Below are 21,226 nucleotides of genomic sequence, written 5' to 3' on the forward strand. Positions count from 1 at the left end.
ATTTCATAGTCTTGTCTAAATGTGGTGCAGCAAATTTAAAACGAGCTTCAACATGCTTTGTCTTCAGCAACGGAGTATTGCATGGTGAGCGTGTTTACAGGTCATGGCAGTTGAGTGCATTACTTTTTGTTTTCTTTAAAATAATTGTACCTGCTAATTCCAGGTCTTTCTGATGACAAGTGGTCCTTGGAAAACTCTTCTAATAATTCTTTAACTGCTCTGTCAGTAATCTTGCGAGTAGCACCTGGTCGTGGTTGGTTTATGGTGAAATTGTTCTTTCCACTCCCGGATTATGTCCTCTACAGTGCTCACAGCAACATTCAAGTATAGAATTCCTTCTGTAACCAATGTAACCAAAAACCAGCAGTTTGTGTTTCAACAATACGTTTGCGATGGTATTGAGAGAGCTCTTTGATTTTACCCCTCATGAAATGTTTCTTTTGTGACACACTGGTCATTGAGACACCTTTTTATAGGCCATCACTTGGAACTGAACCAACTAATATTAATTTCCACTGACAAGGGGCAGGATTGCTTTCTAATTACTGATAGATTTCTGCTGGTGTCTTGGCTTTCCATGCCTTTTTGCACCTCTCTTTCTTCATGTGTTCAATATTTTTTCCCCGTGTCATTACACTTTATTACACAGAAATTAATATCTGAAATTACTAGTTTTTTTTTTTTTTTATGTATAGATTACTTGGATAGTTATCGACATCTGGTAAAACTTTCATGTCAACAGCACATTTAGAAATATATTTACTTTTATAATTTTTCTCCAGTTATTTCTATGGTTGAAAAAAAAGAAACCCAGCAGGTTGTGAAAGTTTCTATGTACTGTATGTCATAAAGTTATACAAACACACACACACAAACAAACTAAGAAAAATGGTGACACATTTAATACTTCTTTTACCTGCTGTATGAACAACCAGTCCAGTTAAATAAAGCTCAAAGGCTTTCCTTTTGAGGTCAATGACAAGTAAAAACAGGCATCTTGCAGCGTAATACAAGCCTGCTGTTCGAACCCTCAGACGTTGACAGGCCCAGACCAGATCTGCAAACTCTTTCAACAAAATACAATCTTGTGTGCAGATGATATTTGGGATGACACGAGTGTAAGTAAATTACAAAAATTTAATTTTTAGGTAACTATTTCTTTAACTCAGGTTTCATCAAAAAGAAAACAAATAATTTACTAAAATCATAAAAAGGTAAAATTAAAATAAATGGAAAAAAAAAATAGAAAACTGTAAATGTGATGATCAAAGCCTTGGAAATGCAATGTGTGCAAGGATAAATTTTTCAAATTCACAAAAATTCCTAATTTCTTTCAGAAATAATGGGCCAGGTAACCCTTTAACCATGAACATGCAAATGTGTTGTTAAATTATCAAAATACTAAATTAAAATCTCAAAGGGGTAACTAAGAAAATATGTTGTTAAAGGGGTTCAACTGACAAATAAAAAAAGACTCTGCTTTAACAAAGAACTAACATCACCCAAGTGATCAAAAAACATCAGAAGAACTGTAGGAGAAATTTAGTTTTAAATTAATCCAGATACTCCTGAACACATTCAATGCATATTTTCCATACTATCAAATCAACATTTATTTGAAAGAATATTCCTCGTGTTGTTAAATTATCAAAATACTAAATTAAAATCTCAAAGGGGTAACTAAGAAAATATGTTGTTAAAGGGGTTCAACTGACAAATAAAAAAAGACTCTGCTTTAACAAAGAACTAACATCACCCAAGTGATCAAAAAACATCAGAAGAACTGTAGGAGAAATTTAGTTTTAAATTAATCCAGATACTCCTGAACACATTCAATGCATATTTTCCATACTATCAAATCAACATTTATTTGAAAGAATATTCCTCGCAATAATCCGGTACGTAATGCCTGGGCTATGACACAGTAGTTGCTTTCCTCAAAATCAAGTTTTTTTCTGATGTAAAGCCAAAAATGGCCAGTAGAGGGAGACAAACACCATGATAGATTCCCATTAAGATTCCTATTAAGATTCTCCCCAGATTTAGGACACTTTTTATTACATTATACTTAATCAGAAGAATAATTCCATTTAATCATCTGGACTTTAAAAACTAGATAACAGTTCAATTTAGTCGCTTACCTTATTCTTGCAGACAGAGGGTGAGCTTTGGTGTTGTCGTCCAGAGGACTGGTCCGTGTTATCATTAAGGTCCGATACACTGATCCTGATGGAGGGAGAGTGGGGGCCGCCTTCTCCTTCCTCCTCATCTTCAGCCTCCTCCTCCTCTTCCTCCTCCTCTTCCCTCCCACTCTCTCCTGAATGCTCAAACTCATCGCTATCCTGGTCCATTTCCTCCTCACCATCCTCCTCATCCTCCGGCCGGTCATTGTCTTCTTCTGAACGAAGTCCCACCTGCCCTTCCCTTCCAGCATTATTATTGTCCTCCTCCTCCTCCTCTTCCTCACGATGCCGTCTATGCCGCCGATGCTGCTCCTGCTCCCACATCCACTGGGCACCCTTCTCAGCCCCGTTCACCTCTCTCCTTCGTCCTTCATCCACCGGCTCACCTCCGGAAGGCCATGGCTCCTCCTCTGCCTCCCTTGGCTGCTCTGTTCCAGCCTCTTCCTCCTCAACAGGTTCTCTTCTCTGTTGCTGTGCCACCTGCTCCTGCTCCTCCAGCACTCGATTCATGTGCTCCGCCTGGGGCTGAGGTGTGCGGCCGGAGGTGCTGTTACCTGCCCCCGCTGCCCCAGGCCTCTGCCTCTGCTCCTGGGCCGCCCTGCTGCCGCTGCCCCCCGACAGCAGATCCTGGTTCATTTCCAAAAGCCAGCTTGCTACCTCCTGCACCTTCGCTAGGCTGTCTGAGGAGGACAAAGACTTGGCATTCTGAAAGAAATGGAGACAGGAAATGGTTGAGAGGAGTACAGGTGGATAGGATAGCAACGACAACAAAAAAAAAAAGGCAATAAAAAGCATGTACAGTACATGGGCTGGTTGTATTAAAAAAAAGAAAATCATTCTCTTGTTTGCATTCAGAGTGTGGGTAACTCATTCTTTTATTCATGCCTGTGAAATAAAACAATGGTAATTTGCATCTAAGCTGGGAAAGACGGAATATGAGCATCCATCAAACAATGGGCACCTCTCTCCTGCTTGGCAGCTGATCATCTACACTAGGCTTGGCCTGAAAACCCCAGCTACAGTATCACTTAAACTCATGCAAACAAACATTTCATCGCCACGGCCGGTTCTGTATTCAAGTTTCTGTTTTTACTGTTGCATTACACTTCTACAAACCTCTTTATTTTTAGTTAAATACTCAAATCTAGGTACTAAAGGAAATTAAAATAATTAATTGCATGTGTATTGTAAAAGTGGAAACATGCACACTACTATTCAAAATACTGGCGTCAGAAGTTTTGTTTGTTTGTTTAACAAGGATACATTAAATTTAAGTGACAGGCCATTAGATTTAAATTTTAAACAAATGCTGTTTAAAAACTCTTTATGCCAATAAAAAAAAAAAAAATGGACAGTTTCCACAATAACAAAGCGGCACTACTGTTTATAACACTGATAAACAATGTTTCTTAAATCCGAGTATAAGACTCATCAGTGAAGGATCATGAGACTGAACACTTGAGAATTTGGCTTTGTCATTACAGGAAAAAATAACACTTTAAAACACAAAAAAATTATATAATATAATCACAATATTACTGTTTCAGTCTTCTCACAGACTCCAAACATTTCTGTAAACAGTACAGCTATTTCAGACCAATCTCATTTCACCATCGAGAGCAAGTTATCTTATGTAACACTGATTCACTATTCAACTACAGAACCAGATTCACTATTCAAGTAGAATTCTGACAATCGAAACTCAAAAGACACTTACAAAAGAACAAATACAGTCACTGATAACCACAGCCAGCCAGCAGGGGGCATCACTGCCAAATAAGTGCAGTCCATGATTCCAGACACAAACCACGTCTGCAGCAGGAAGTACACAATAATATCATGTTACCGTGAGGATGCCCCACCTGTGAGAGTGAGGTTTTGGCACATTAGCCCAGTACTGCAATGTCACTCACAGGTTTTGTAAAATATGCTTTAAGTACCATTTGGTTTTTAAGGCTAGTTAAATTTCAGTAAAGAGAGTAAATAAAAAAAAAAAGACCATGCCAGCAGAGAAAAATCCTTATTAAACCATTCAATTAAATCGTGTGCTTACTTCACAGAGACAGAAGGCCGTAAAAACAGCAGATAACAGTGTGAGTGAAAGCAGGGATGAGCGATGTAATCCAATCAGAGCGCGAGAACACGTGAGTTTGATAGAGACCTGATAAAGATAATGGAGCGCGCACACAGATGGCCAGAGATGGCAAGTGATGAAAGAAAGACTGACTGCACAAATGTTGCTGTGTGAGCATAAAATATCCAAGACAAATACACAAGAATACAGCTACAAATAATGCTACTTTTTGACAAGACCATGCAGAAATTACCTGTAAACTGAAAGATGACAAACTAAATTCTCAGTGATTCATTTAAGTTTGAACAAGTGGCCAGTTCTGGTTTCTAATCTAATAGTTTCAATAGCTCTGAAGACATATTCATTTAGGAATCTGACAATATTGATAGCACTGATCAATCAGTCAATTCAGGCACTACTAAAATCGCCATAACATTTAAGCAAGAAACATATAATATATAATTATTGTACAAAGATGATTATGAATTATTTTTAATATAGCAACAACATGCTTTATGAGTCCAAATGCTGTAGTTACAGTATCTACCACCAGGGGCTAACAGAACCATGACACCCTGCTAAACTTCATACCACTTCTTTAATGCAAACATCCAGCAGTACTACCATCAATCATGTACAGTATTCATGCACTTGATCTATGCCTTTACTCCTCTCCGAGGTCTAGATTAAGGTCTAATCAGAGCAAATATATGAAGTCAGAGACCTCAGGGCAATTTAAAACTGTTTAAAGCATCTGATTAGATGAGCTTTTTGATTACCGAATCGTTTCCTTTATAACACGGAAGATGAGAGCACAATCAGCCGAGATCCAATTTGAAAATAATTATATGGCGGTGAACTTCAAATATACATTGCAATTTCCCTTCCTATACAGAGGCTGAACAAGGCGAGCTCTATAAGAAAACCTGGGCAATCTCTGTTCATGCTCAAAAACAATTACTTAGCTAGGAGTTAGATGCATCTCAATGCAAACAAAGCGGCTGTGCCTGGTGAAGTGGGCCATTCTGTTTTTGGAAGATGCTGGACTGCCTGTTAGTATTCATGTCCTGCACGCTGGTCTATCTGTGCAACTGCATTAGACTTGGAACACAATTAGTGCTGTTAGACTGCACAACTGAACTAGTGTGTGATCAAGTGACAGAACTGCAATCTAACTGGCAACACACACACACTATTACATTAAGCCTCATTTGCATTGAGGGCGAGACTGTTAAAGTGTATGAAAACTGCCTTAACAACAGTAATTTGGTTTAGTACGCTTCACAGATACAGCTTGCGTCTTATCTCGCCATAGGTTTCTGCATTTTTTCGAGGACAGACGAGTAAGCTTATGCTCTGTAAAGTGGGGTAATGACGGTCAGAAGTTCTAGATACATGTTTAATGACTAGTTGGAGTCTTAGTAAGAAATTGTCAGAATGAAGAAAGACTTTTGAAGGTTAATGACAGGATCCTCATTTTTTGCCCTTATGTGTGAGATTGATTTGCAGTATTTTATGCACTTGAATTAAAACTGAAATTCATACATTCATAGACTTGAACACAGGCTACCTCCTCAGTTAAACAGCTTTTTAATTTATGGATTAAAATTCATTTTGATTTTTTTGTGGGGAGCTTAAAGTCTTAAAATAAAGAAGAAATATAATAAAGAAAAGCATAATTTTTTTTTCTGGCTAATGACCAAAACAAACAAAAAACAAAAAACAAAAAAAACACTGACAACCAATCAAAATCCATCTGGTAGGGAGAGAGAGGAAAAAAGGAAATGTAGCACTACTGAAGACCCTGAACATGTCATGGTCAATGTCTGTTAAAATATCAGATAAGAGATTTTGAGATTTTGACAGCAGAAGGGTAATTTATACTATAAATTCCCATGTGGTGCAACTGTGCAAAAGCTTAATATTTATGAATTTCAAATTCAGTGAGGAAAAAAAAAAAACATTTAAAAATGCATGTAAACTTAAAAATTAAATGAGTAGGCTATTTACACACATATATTCAACATGCAAGGAAAAAATTACCTTTTGATTATATCATATACCGCAGGATTTTCTAAATAAAAGAATAAAATTAAAAAAAAAAAAAAAAAAAAAGAGTATAAAAGATTATCAAAGCCATATGAAACCAACATGAACAAAGACTACTTTCCAAGAACTTGGCACATGTTTTTGAACTTTTAGTTTTTTCTCTTTATTTTTTACACTCATTTGTCATTGAGCCTCAAATCACTTGGGAAAACATCTGAATCATTCAGGCTGGGTATTTCACCACCACAAAATAACCCAAAGTGCCTGGTTTGAATTGAGGTGTAAGTGAACTAGAAAACCACAGTTGAAGCAAACAAGTCTATCACAAATTCATCAAATTCTTGCATCAAAAGCCAACAAAATGGCTTCAAAATGAACTAAAATCCAACATGACTAAATTAATATGGCAGAGTTTATGCAATGACATAGGAAAAACTCCAGAAGGTTTATAACAGTATTGCTTCCCAGGCATGCACTCTGATATGAAAAACTGGAAGCACTGCCTTAAAAAGAGAAGCGTTTGGCTTGGTTCCCGGGAAATGCGGCCAGCCTGGCGTAGCTGAGCAGTTTGATAAGAGAATAAGGTGCATCATTTCTTCAGTTATTACCACTGTGTACACTTCAGCAGCAGATCATTTATCTACATCTAAAAGGGCTGAGAGGAAGATGAAGCCAAAATGGGTTTTGGTACATCCTCTTAGAGAAAACGTTAGCAACAAAGGTGAAGGGAAGGAGGAGAGAGCAGTGGTATTATTGGTTTTACGATGTCATTTCCTACAAAGCTGCCAGACTGTCATCTCCTCTTGGACACCTCAGTTACAGGAAACATTACGAACAAACAGGAAAAGGAAGAAAACACAGGGTTATTTTTATTAACCTCAGTGCTACCTGGATGGGTCTTTATGATGAGAACCAAGCTAAATAAAGGGAAACCCATCACCTGGTTTTGCAAATGACTCATTCATACAGAACTGCTCCAATTCTTCTTGTTCCATTAACAGCAGAATAAGACAAAATGGCCCATTTGGTAGATACGCAAGTACAAAGACTAACTCAAATTTGGGAAAATGTGGAAAACAGATCTCCAACTGAAAAAAACTCAATTAAGGGCTTCTAATGGATTGTAGTTTAGTTTCTGCAAGAATGGGAGATTGTTTGTATGGAAAGACAGTTTATTTGAGCTTGAGGCAGAACTGGCTGAAGACTCCCCACTCGTAAAGTTAAGACAAGACATCTAGACTATCCATCGACAGGCAACAAATCGCTATGAGCGTCACACTGGAAAACCTCAATAAGTCTCCATAATTAGCTTATGCAGAAACCATACAACCTGGCATTAAAGAGATTTCTGTTCCAAGTTATTGTAGTACGTTTAATAGGAAAAAGAAAAGATGAAAAGGAAGGAATTGTTACAGAGTGAAATATGAGGCAGATCAATCATCCTATATTTATGTAATGACCATGTGTACTTGGCTGATCAAGTCCAACTATGAATACTTCCCTACTATATGTAGAGTGGAAAACAATGTTATAATTTCAGAAATAACTCCATGTATAAAAAAATAAATAAATAAAAGTAACCTAAAAGTTCCCAAATGACTTGACCACTCACGCCACGATTCTGAAGTGTGCAACCAATGGACGCTTTACTCGTGAGCCCACTGCATAGGAGTTGTAAATTACAATAAAACAACACAACTAATGCTCTTAACCCCATAATAATGACAACTTGATTGATTTTCTACGTCTGGATTGCTTTCATAATACACAAATTCATACTAACATAAAGGTCATGAAGTATGGTCATAACAGTATACATTTCCCCCTAGTAGTATTCTCCTTTCTAGATACTGCACTGCCACTAAAAACTACATATGGTTTGACCAGGTAGGTAGGTGGGGGGGGGGGGGGGGGCAGGAAAGTAGGGAAAGGGGAAAGGGAAGTATGAAAGAAATAGAAGTAGGGCAGAAAAACTGAGTAGGTAGTAAGGAAAAAAGGAGGAGGAAAGTGTAAAGTAGGAAGTAAATTGGAAGGAATGAAAGGGGAAGAGAAAGTAGAAAAGAAATCAGTAGGAATGCAATAAGGACCAGGAAAGTGTGAAGCAGGAGATGGGAAGGAATAGAAAAGGCAAAAGGACTTAGGAAATAAGAAGGAATGAAGTAAGGAAAGACAGAAAAATATAGTAGGAAAAGGAAGAAGAAAGTAGGAAAGTATCATATAACCAAAAATGAGAAAAAAATGGATTAATGAGCCAAAAGCAATGGACAGATCTGTTCTTTCAGTTAAACACCAACTGTCATCACTAATACTTAACTGGATTAAGCTGGTATTTCTGATGTCATCTTAATGACACTAGTTTGTTGTCCATCATTTCATTTACTAGGACTTGATTTTACAATCCAAAATCACAAGGTTAATCCCCAAGACCTTTTCACACATAAGTACGCTATTCCTTTGTCTATGTCTTTTTACCTCGCCTCCAGGCATTATAGAAAGCAGAAATAAAATCAGCTAAAGGACAGAGACATGGCCAGGTGTAAACACAGCTCTACTGTGGTAGAATGACTCACAGCCCTGAGGGGAACATAGTCCTCATTCACAAAATAAGGACAAGGTCACTGCAAAAAGCTTCTGGCTAGCTGTAGCGGTGAGGTGACTGCTGAGTGAAATCAGAATGAACTGATAGTGCATGTTTTATCATTGACCACATCAGTTAATGGTCGACATGAGTAAAGTTTTCTAAATTGATTTATTGTTATCAGATGTTTATTATTATGCTGGTTAAGCTTAACAACCCTAACATGAAAAGACTTATTATTTGCATTTAGGTCTCCACCAAATTTCAATATGGGTGCATCCCTAATGTTTTCTAAAGCTTTTTTCCTCCTCCAATCCAAGTCATTTTAGCTTTCCTGAGAGCAGTGATTTTACAGTCAGCAGAAAAAACTCTGAGACACACAAAGAAAGCATTATTAAGAAGGCAGGAAGCCATTCACAGCAACAAAGGAAGTCAGTGCAAAAATAAATTTGTTTGTGTCCCACAGGCAATGTGTGCAGGTCATGTTTACTTCGGCTCAGGCTGGTCTCAAAAATTAGATGTCAGCTCCAGCAAATCTAATTTGTAAATAATGAAGATAAAGCAACAAGCTTCTTAGGATTTTTTTTAGTAACTTGAGTAATAGAAATATTAATTTTCATTTAATTAAAACTTGAATGTTGCAAGTGTTGTTAAAAAGTTATAGTGAATTAATTGTAAGCTTATTAAATCCAAATCAATTTCACTTATTTTAACCAAGCTGCTTTGTGGTACTTTAAGGTATTCACTGACAACTGACTTCTGTGTCAGTTTTGCTCTAAACTTCACTCCACACTTCAGGAACCCTTCTAAAACACAACTGGTTTGAGGTAGCAGAAAGAGATTTGTTTGTTTTATTTCTGTACTGTCAATTATTTTTTGCAGCCAATATTTTGGCACATCTACCCATGCCACCTTCCAAACTCCAATGTTAATGAGCTGCAGATAAAAACTTGAGAGATCTGAAGCAGTCCCTAAAGTGCTCCTTCAGTGCTGGGTTTAATCACTAAATCAATTCTCTGTTCAGCTAAGACATGCACTCTAATGCAATGCACAATTCAGACTGACCCATACAACAGCAAAAATATTTACAACTAGCCGGCACTTAAAAAAAAGGCAAGGTGAAGATACTCAGTAAGTTAATACATAATATTCAATCATACATGCTTAAAATATTAATATTACCTAAACATCTGAAACATCCCAGAAAGCCTTGAAGACCCATATTTGAATGCCCTCATACATGAACAGATATATTTATATTTTTTTACTTTTTAAATATCTGTTTGGCTAAGTGCAACATCATATGTTCTAATCTCACCTACGTATAGCTTGTTAACCGACTTGAGCATTACTCTCCACATTTTTGCACAGGCAAAAAATAGACAATGATACTGACTAAACGCTTATGCCAGTCACTCAGCCAAAGAGCCCGAGTCTACAGCCAGACCTCCTTTGCATTTAAGTGCTTAGGCAATATGTGTCCAGCCAGCAACCATGTGCTATTGTGGATGTGTCTGTATGACTTTGGCAGACCGTAGCACCAAGCTCTGACATCCCTGAACAAAAGACACAGATGTGCCGTTGAAGTACTGCTAAGGCCAACTCTATGCCGGCTCTGTCAGGATTGAAACACAAGCCTTGGTACTATTGATAATCCAGAGTACCTCTCCAACTGAACAGGCAGACAGCCAAGCAGACAGAAATCTGTTTCATAGAATATGCTGGCATTGAATCAACTGAATAGCTACAAGGATTTTCATAAAACTATTTCACTTGGCATTCACTGATATCGAAGGAACTAAATAAGGGATAGATGGAGAGAACATAAACCATTGGGAGTCATGTGGTTGCAAACAAAGTGCACCAGACTAAAAGTATCAAAGTCATTAAAGAATCCATCAAACTGAAATTGGAGTACTGTGGCTTTTAGCCCATAAGAGCGAATCAAGTCATCTAAATGTTAGTGTACTTCAAAAAGTTTATTAAAATTCACCCTTAGCAGATATTTAAAATTTACAGCACTTCTCTTCTGGGAAAACAGACCACAAATATTTATGACTCATCCTACACAAAACAAATTTTCATCCAATCAAACGGCATCTAGCTTGTGATTAAAGAACAGAATACATCATTTTTGGTTTGTTTCAAAGAAGAAGAATACATAAGAAGTGAACTGTATTACCATTTAGGAGTACACATGGACACAGATGACTTTAAAGGGGTCATGATTTCCTTAATGCAATCCACTTAATGCTCAAAATGCCAGAGTTTTTGTCCACTGATGAAATCTGCATGCTCATGAATAATCTTGAATCATAAAGTGTAGATGCAATGTAAATAATAGATGCATTGTGCCGTTTAAAGTTTCACTGATTTAAACAGAACTTTGTAAGATTGTGACAAATTAAGATGAGTGACATCTTTTTAATGTCAAAAAATGTCAACCTAGATTAAGGTTAGCACACCCTCACTAATTAAAGAAGTATCCTTAGTGATTTGATTCTGGAACTGGGCCTGTTCTGAACAACTCATGTTTGTCCACCAATCACAAGAGTGATAATGCAGTTAAATAAAGATTCAGAGTAAAGCTCAAACTGTTGTTCTATCATTAGGTGTAGAGAAACTGCATCTTCAAAACCTTTGCATAGCCTTCCTAAAGACCTGAGGCGTTAGAAATGTATGGCTTAAGTTTAAATGTTGTGCCTGAGACTGCGACTGAAATATCAAGTTTTAGTTTGTTCTTCATTTCACAACAATATGCTTTGTGAATTAATTCTAACCACGCTGCCAGTTTTGTTGAAAGATAAATCAGTGCCAAGCATTTTGTGCCTGGAGGCAACACAGGAAAGGATATTTATCTTTAATCATACTGTGTGTTTATAATTACCGTCAAACCAGCATTTAACACTTAAGACACCAAACGTATTATTAAAGGATGTTCAAATTAAAATTTCCTGATAATTTAATTTTTCTTTCTTCAGTTGAAAAGAAATTAAGGTTTTTGGATGGATGTAGTGTCCGTGACGTCAACCGTATGTTTCTAAAGAGCGTTTATAAAGCTCAAAGTGGGCGGAACCGACCGTCTCCATCTTGGCAGCGTGTCACCATGTGTCACTCCCAGATAATCGAAAATGGGCAAAGAGATAGGAGCCGGTTACTGAAACCACACCCACCTAACTCGATGGCGGTGACAGCAGAGGCAATCCAGTTGTCACTCAATTGCCTCATAATAATGCTGAATTAAGGCTTAATATAATTTAAATGGATGAGTTATAAAAAAGAAATGCTTGCCTTGCACTGCTCTGTGATACACATCCATGACTTCATGTAATATGCAATCACGTTGAAAAGGTCACGCATGACATAGGCAGCAGTTACGACTCAGTGTTTACAAGTCGAACGTGCAAAAACAAGTCAAGCGCAGTTTACAACAAATTCAAAAAATTTGAATGTGTGTCACTGAACATACAACAACTTTTGACCGCTCCTCATTCTCCTTATTTGTAAACATTGACTCAGTACTTCCGTCTACAAACCCAATTCCAAAAAAGTTAGGACACTGTACAAATTGTGAATAAAAACAAAATGCAATGAGGCCTAAAAAAAAAATTTGTTTGGTTCCGGTTTCCGACCGACCCTGTCAATTTATGTGCGACCCAAATTTATTTTATGAGACTGGGGAGGAACGGTCTTTCACACATCGTTAATTAAATTACAGTTTCCTTTAAATGCTGTTTTACACTTAAGTAATCCGTTAAAAACCATTAAGTATTGCATCAAAACCCTTTAACTGTCAATTCCTAAAGTGAGCTATAACTTAAGGTTTGGAAATCATAACATTAAGAGAAACACGGGGGGGGGGGGGGGGGGGGAGTCAACAATATATCGCGGAACAGAGAGGGCACTGACAACATGCTGACAGACAGGACATTAATATTACCAGCTTACTTTTAATATGAAACAAAGTCTCATTTGGTTATTTCACCTTTCAAATGTGGTCATTTTTTAAAGAAATGTAAACAATAAATACCGTTTTGTGGCTCTTGAATGTGTCGAACAGATCGCTGTAAGTTAGATCATCAGTTAAAAACTAACTGATCGTCTCTTGCTTCTAGTTAATTTATAGCATCAAAATCAAATAAACCACATAAATGAACATAACAAAGAATGTTGTTTGACTACAAAAAGATGTCTGTACACTCCGTTTTTCAAGTTCAAATCCTCCATGTTAATCTACTATGAGATCGCCTGTCAAACTCCCGCGAAGGCTTTTTGTGTGTGTGTGTGTGTGCGTTTTGCGTGTCTATGGCAACAACAGACTTTAAACGGGAATACAGAATCACTGTCGTAAAAGTACCGGTACACACATTTAAAATCAGCGCGTGTGTGTGTGTGTGTGTGTGTGTGTGTAAAACTGCCACTGGAGAAAAAAATAAATAAATAAAAAAAATAATAAATCCCTACCGACCAATGACCTCAACTGACAACCAACCGGAACCAAACTTTTTTTTTTTTTAGGCCTGATACATAAATTTCTAATTTCAATATTTTATTCAGAATACAACATAGATGACATATCAAATGTTTAAACTGAGAAAATGTATCATTTTAAGGGAAAAATAAATTGATTTTACATTTCATGGCATCAACATCTCAAAAAAGTTGGGACAAGGCCATGTTTACCACTGTGTGGCATCCCCTCTTCTTTTTATCTCCAAATGACTACAGCTCCATTGACTCCCTATGCCAATGCATGGATGAAATTAATAGTTGGATGTGCCAGAACTTTCTTCAGTTAAACAAGGAAAAAAACTGAAGTCATTGCATTTGGAATCAAAGATGAAGTGTTCAAGGTGAATGCATACCTTGACTCTAGGGGTCAAACAACTAAAAATCAGGTCAGGAATCTTGGTGTGATTCTGGAGACAGACTCAGATTCAGTAGTCATGTCAAAGCAGTAACTAAATCAGCATACTATCATTTAAAAAACATTGTAAGAATTTGATGTTTTGTTTCCAGCCAAGTCTTGGAGAAACTTGTTCATGCCTTTATCACCAGCAGGGTGGACTATTGTAATGGGCTCCTCACCGGCCTTCCCAAAAAGACCATTAGACAGCTGCAGCTCATCCAGAACGCTGCTGCCAAGATTGTGACTAGAACCAGAAAATCTGAGCATATCACACCAGTCCTCAGGTCCTTACACTGGGTTCCAGTTACATTTAGGATTGATTTTAAAGTACTTTTACTCATTTATAAGTCACTAAATGACCTAGGACCAAAATATATTGCAGATATGCTCACTGAATATATACCTAACAGAGCACTCCGATCACTAGGATCGAGTCAGTTAGAAATACCAAGGGTTCACACAAAACTAGGGGAGTCCGCCTATAGTTACTATGCCCCCCTTAGTTGGAAACAGCTTCCAGAAGAGATCAGATGTGCTAAAACACTAGTCACATTTAAATCTAGACTTAAAACTCATCTGTTTAGCTGTGCATTTATTGAATGAGCACTGTGCAATGTCGGAACTGATTGCACTATATTTTCACTTTTTTAATGTAAAATCATTTTCTAACGGTTTTTAAATTCATTAAATTCATTTTTCATCAAGTAAATTTTTGAATCATTTTCAAAAAAGTTTTAAAATTGCTTGTTTTATTTTTGTTATTTTTCTTCATGATTATTTTACTCTCTTTTATGTAAAGCACTTTGAATTACCATTGTGTTGCCTTGCCTTATAACAGTCTGCAAACGTCTGGGGACTGAGGAGACAAGTTGCTCAAGTTTAGAAATAGGAATGTTGTCCCATTCTTGTCTAAAACAGGCTTCTAGTTGCTCAACTGTCTTAGGTCTTCTTTGTCGCATCTTCCTTTTTACGCCAAATGTTTTCTATGGGTGAAAGATCTGGACTGCAGGCTGGCCATTTCAGTACCCAGATTCTTCTTCTACGCAGCCATGTTGTTGTAATTGATGCAGTATGTGGTCTGGCATTGTCATGTTGGAAAATGCAAGGTGTTCCCTGAAAGAGACGACGTCTGGATGGGAGCATATGTTGTTCTAGAACTTGGATATACCTTTCAGCATTGATGGTGCCTTTGCAGATGTGTAAGCTGCCCATGCCACATGCACTCATGCAACCCCATACCATCAGCGAAGCAGGCTTCTTATCTCAAATTTTGATTCGTCTGACCACAGAACAGTTTTCCACTTTGCCACGGTCCATTTTAAATGAACCTTGGCCCAGAGAAAACGCCTACACTTCTGGATCATGTTTAGATATGGCTTCTTTTTTGACCTATAGAGTTTTAGCCGGAAAAGGCGAATGGCACGGTGGATTGTGTTCACAGACAATGTTTTCTGGAAGTATTCCTGAGCCCATGTTGTGGCTTCCATTATAGTAGCGTTCCTGTATGTGATGCAGTGCTGTCTAAGGGCCCGAAGATCACGGGCAACCATTATTGTTTTCCGGCCTTGACCCTTACGCACAGAAATTGTTCCAGATTCTCTGAATCTTTGGATTATATTATGCACTGTAGATGATAACTTCAAACTCTTGCAATTTTTCTCTGATAAACTCCCTTCTGATATTGCTCCACTATTTTTCACTGCAGCATTGGGGAGAAATGGCGATCCTCTGCCCATCTTGACTTCTTTTTATACCCAATCATGTTGCCAATTGACTTATGTTGCAAATTGGTCCTGCAGCTGTTCCTTACATGTACATTTAACTTTCCCAGCCTCTTATTGCTACCTGTCACAACTTTTTGGGAATGTGTAGCTCTCATGGAATCCAGAATGAGCCAATATTTGGCATGACATTTCAAAATGTGTCACTTTTAACATTTGATATGTTATCTATATTCTATTGTGAATGAAATAGGTTTATGAGATTTGTAAATTATTCCATTCCTTTTTTACTCACAATTTGTACATTGTCCCAACTTTTTTGGAATCGGATTTGTACGTCAAGCATGACCTTTTCAACGTGATTACATATTACGTCAAGTAATGGATGCGCATCGCAAAGCAGTGCAAGGCGAGCATTGTTTATAAAGCATATACATCTTTAGAAAATGACAGATCATTTTGCTAGATAAGACCCTTATTCCTCGTCTGGTATCTGGTAGCCCTTTGAAGTTACAGTGAAACTGTAATTTTGACCTTCAACCGTTTGGTAGCCATTGAAGTCCACTATAAGGAGTATAATCCTGGAATGTTTTCATCAAAAACCTTAATTTCTTTTCGACTGGAGAAAGAAAAACTTAAAAAATCATGGATGACATGGGGGTAAATTATCAGGAAATTTTAATTTGAAAGTGAACTAATCCTTTAAGTGTTGCTAGTAAAATAAGTAAATATCTGGATTAGAAATTTTTGCTTCAATTGAATATTTGTACGTGTAAGTTGAATATATTTTACTATAGTTTGTTACAGTTGCTTTTAATGATTGCTGTCTTAAGAAATTTGTTAACAGTAATTTGTATATAGATATTTTTAATGTCTGTATTGCATTTATGGTTGATTAATCTTAAAATGACCTGAGCTTAAAAATATATAGCTCTATAGAAAATTTAAACTGCATAATGCAAAGGAGGAAGTGGATACGGTGCAATGAAGTCAGGCAAACACGGCAGTTCACATTTAATTCGGTTTCATAAAGTGAAAACCAGGAAAACTGATTTTTTCTTTTTAAATCAGGCTTTTATTCACATAAACATTAAGCATGCTTGATGTGCATCTCTAATAAGATTTATTTTTTCGCATGTCACATGCAGATTTGAGTTGTGGTTTACCATATTTTGTGTGTTCTATTTGTGTACCAATATAAGGTCACAAATATCTCAAGTTTCATTAAAGACGTATTCATTTGTGTTTTGATAATGAGTGAAAAGTTTCTGGGCTTGGGACAAAAGAAGGGAATTAGAATACTAAGTATTTTATCAGTATCAGGTGTTTTTGTTTGAGACAAACTAGTCTAAATTTCATAAAAACTTTTTTTTTTTTTTTTTTTTTTTTGGGAGACAGCATGCAAACCCATGTCAAATGACCGACTTTAATGACAGACAAGTGAAAATAAAAGCACACCCCATTTAGCTATCAAATTTGACTAGTGTCACAATGACAACTCACAGGGCTCAGAGTCTGAATAAAACTTCCTGCCAGCTAACCAATTAGTTTTATCATGACGTTCTGTGTTAATGTGCGCTATTATAGAGGATGCTAATCTAAGTAGTTATACTTTTTCAGCAGTCACAGGGAGCAATAGCAGAGCCTAGGATGCATTCGGTCTGGTAATTCTATCAATACAAGACTAATGTCCCCTTTTTGCCCTTGAGTCTGTGTTTCGAGGAAGGTATTAATACCAGAGCTATGAAAGGATTCAGAACAGTTTGAAAATAGGTAACCCAACCCTTCAAGACAAGGCTTACCCAGGATGAGGGAGCATCGTCTCACTCAGAGAGAGAAACCACTACCTGCCTACATAGCAATCAGTAAGCCACAGAGAGGAAGACAAATGAAAGTGAATCGTCCTCTCTGCCTTTCCAATCAGCATAGCACTGAACACTCCTTTAACCATGGTTTTCGTGGCTACATGGAAAAAACAGGCCCTAAATGTGCCATATGGTACTACCAAAGCTTAAAATATGCACACTAAACTTCTAAAAAGTTAGTTACTTTCATAATAAATGTTTGATCAAATATCTAAAAGTGGGAATAACACATTTTTCCCTGACAAATTAAATGATTGTCCCTAATGTAGAACAGAGACAAAATAACTCTGATGACAAAACAAGTTAATCTTGCAATATACTCCATTTTCCATTCTCTCAAAATTGAGAATTATATAAGAGAGGTTGCAAAAGCTTTTCCCCCTCAAAGCATTATATCTCATTAGCTGGGGCATAAATATTTTCCCAAGATGCACTAGATCAATCTTGTGCAAAGTGAGCATCCCAGAAGCAGAGCATTTTCAGAGGCAGTGCTTTTCAAGGCAGTACTGCTCAAAAATCAGAACAGGCAATATATTGACTATAGGTCACATATTAGAGTCCATGACCTCATATGCCACTCACCTCCATTGCGAGCAAATTGTTTTGTTTGAAACTTTCTTTAAAAGCAGCAAACGGAAATTCAGCTGCAGACAGCCTTTAACAGATGTCCATTAAGAATGCATGTCAGTTCAAAGACAGCTCTACGGTTGTCAAGGTAGCAAGACAGCCATTAAATCACCTGGTTCCATTACAAAATCAATTACTGCAGTGTGCTTGCATGGTCTCTCCGGTCCCTCTAATGGCCAAATAACAAAGGAGACACTACTGCAAGGTCAGTCCTGCTGTGCTGATCCAGACAGACTGAAATCTTCATCAGGAGACCACTAACAGCTCCTTTCTCAGAGTGCTTCCACAATAAATGTACATTGTTCTGAACAAATAGCTAATTAGAACTCTGTTATTCAACCCACAAATGGACCAACTGACCATGTTTTCTAAAACTATTGGCCTTTTTGACCTTTTTAGTTTGACTAATGAAAACAGGACTGTAAATAATAAATAGGAAAAGGAAAGAGGAAAAAAAAAGTGACGTGACGTGACATACAGTCAGAATTTGTGCTCTGCATTTAACGTATCCAAAGTGCTCACTCAAAGCAGTGAACACACACCCGGAGCAGAGGGCAGCCATTTATGCGACTAAGTCATGGTATTACCAGCCCGAGAGTCGAACCCACAACCATAGGGTTAGGAGTCAAACTCTCTAACCACTAGGCCACGACTTCCCCGTGAGGTCATATATGAGGTCACCTCAATTTCTCTCACCATTTGTTTCCACTAGAATGTTTTTAGAATGACAAATTTATCACGGAAACTATCAACACCAAAGTACAGAATAAAACAACCCATTAAACAGAATCTATCCTCAAAGTTTTGTTGATATACAACATGGTGTCTACCCAATCCTTGGCTTCTGAAACTAGTCTACAACAAGACAGTAATGCAAAAACTTGTGTAGAAACCAAGTTCTTATAACCACAAAAAATATTGGTTTTAGCTGGATATTACCTTGTGCTGAGGTGGGCAGCCAGTAGCCAGGTGCTGCAGGTGCTCAGAAGTGTGGCTGCAGGACAGTAGGTCTGAGCAACAAGCAGAGCGGCCAAGCCTCTTCATCAGCGATGAGATGATGCTGCAGCCACAGCCGCACATTGACTTGCTCATCAGAAACCAAAAAATCGTTGAATAAGGAGAAGAGTAATGACTCAAGCCCAGGTGAAAAAGAGGTTCTCAGCAATCAGCGGCCCTCACTTTGAACGAGTGTGCTGTCAGCTGAAGTGATAGACTGGAAGCAGTCACAAGTGTGTCAAGACAGTTTTCCAGATCGAGTCTTCGAACCTTCAGTATTTAGTAGTTCAAGGTGAAGAAGATACCTGTGTGGCTCCTGCAAGTTCTGGAAGCTTGACCATCCCTGTAATGCAGAACCTGAAGATGCAGCAAATCCTGCAGGTGGGTGATGATCCTCAGATGGCTCTGGCACAGGTAGTCAGGGAGTATTTCTCTCAAACAGGCCAAGCTTACCCTCCCTGCACTTCCCTCAATTGCTTGTGATGAAGCTGCATATCGTCCTTCTCTCTCCCACCCCCTCCCTCGCTCTGACACAGTCCGCTCTTCCGAGCATCTCGATGAACAGCAGCTCTGGAAGCCCCTCCCTCCATCTCTCCTCCTCACACTAATCTCAACAGCAGGACTGCCTTCAGTTACAAACCAGTGTCTGGATTAGTAGTTTAATACGGTTTTAGTGCATTCAGAATAACATAACCACAAAGGACTGCAGAATTTGTATTGTATTATTAGATGTGCGGTATACCATCAAACATATCCCATATATTGTGGAAATGTTATATCCAACAATGCAATGTCCTCGTCTTTTCCTTTTTATGTGTGATGAATAGACCAGAAGCTATAACAGATTGCATAACTTCTTTCATGATTCAATATTTGAATGGACAGCCAAAAAAATTTGTTTTAACAAAAATGGGATTAGACATAAGAGCTACATTTATGTTCTGAACCAAACATGCAAAATGTCATGTGACAAAAGAGTATACTATTTGAAATATTTAGCAGACACATTCCAAGTATGCAAAGATTTCATTCCAAATATGGCCATAGTTCTAACCTTCCTAAGAATGGTTTCTAAACCAAATTGCCAATAATGTATTTAGATCCCATGCCAAGTAAGTTCACGATTTTGTCACCTACTGTAGGTGGGGTTAGAAAAGAGTGGGTCTATCAAACATAAATTATGAATTCAATAAGAAATTACTTAAATTACAAATACAATTACAGCAAAAGGTCAAGGAAGAGAGATCAGCATCAACATTTTGCTGGAGGCATGATTACTCAAGCCTATTTGGAAAACTGGGGAAGTAGTAATGCAGATAAAGATGCTGACAGGCAGTGGGCAAAACTAAATGGAGGCAATTCAGAGAAAAACCATCTTTAGCCCAAACACATCATGACAGTCCGTCTCCATCCTAACCTTATCGCTCAAAGTGTTGAGCTCCCTCACCTAATCTCATGCATCCAACCTGATTAGTGAACAGCCCCGGCTCCCTTGGGCCTTGTGGGAGATATGCAAATCATCTGACTCATCAGCAAATAATATGACAGATGATAAAGAGATTCCACTGTAGCGATCACCCCATTGGCTGATGGAATGGAGGGGGAAGATATTGCAAGGTGCAGTGGTGTCTCAGAGGTGGGCAAAATATGAAGCTCCAGGCAACCAGCCAGCAAACTAAAAATAGGCAAGTATAATCAGGACGAATCACATTTCATTGTAACCAATATCAAAAAGGGCACTTGCCTTACAGGTATCCATGATGGGATCAAATAGTTAAGACCCTAAATATTCAAACAGAACCAGTCCGAAAAATGAACACAATGGCTGTATTTTGCGAAAGTGACCAACACAGTCTTGAACTAACTACCACCTTAGACAAGTCTGTACCGGTTCTGTTGGAAAATGTGTTGAATCATGATTAGATTTTTCAGTCCATGCCAGCTGCTTCCACGACAAGGCGTGGTCACCGCAAGAGACTTTCCACTCAGTATTCAGAAAGTCAGGTGCAATCAGCCAAGCATGCAGAGGACATGCATGGACGTCCATGGCACCACCAGACTGGAAATGAACTGCGGTTATCGCTTCAAGGTGCAAACAACTTCCACAGAGCATATTTTATATTTAGGAGTGATGTTTGAACACAATGGATGTTTTTTTTTAGAGAGAGAGAGAGAGAGAGAGAGAGAGAGAGAGAGAGAGAGAGAGAGAGAATGCTCAGCGCTA

General features: G+C 37.9%; 1 protein-coding gene across 2 annotated transcripts in view; it reads right to left on the reverse strand.

The window, feature by feature from the left end:
- fbxw7 (F-box and WD repeat domain containing 7) overlaps positions 1 to 21,226 on the reverse strand; it is a 205,778-nt gene that overhangs the window by 124,447 nt on the left and 60,105 nt on the right. For both annotated transcript variants that reach the window (XM_059554022.1, XM_059554021.1), the window contains one exon: positions 2,142 to 2,888. In XM_059554022.1, the coding sequence (XP_059410005.1) occupies positions 2,142 to 2,819 (678 nt within the window). In that variant the 5' untranslated portion in view covers positions 2,820 to 2,888. The remainder of the gene's footprint in view (positions 1 to 2,141; positions 2,889 to 21,226) is intronic.

This window comes from Carassius carassius, chromosome 7 (assembly GCF_963082965.1).
Source record: "Carassius carassius chromosome 7, fCarCar2.1, whole genome shotgun sequence".
Classification (NCBI taxonomy): Eukaryota; Metazoa; Chordata; class Actinopteri; order Cypriniformes; family Cyprinidae; genus Carassius; species Carassius carassius.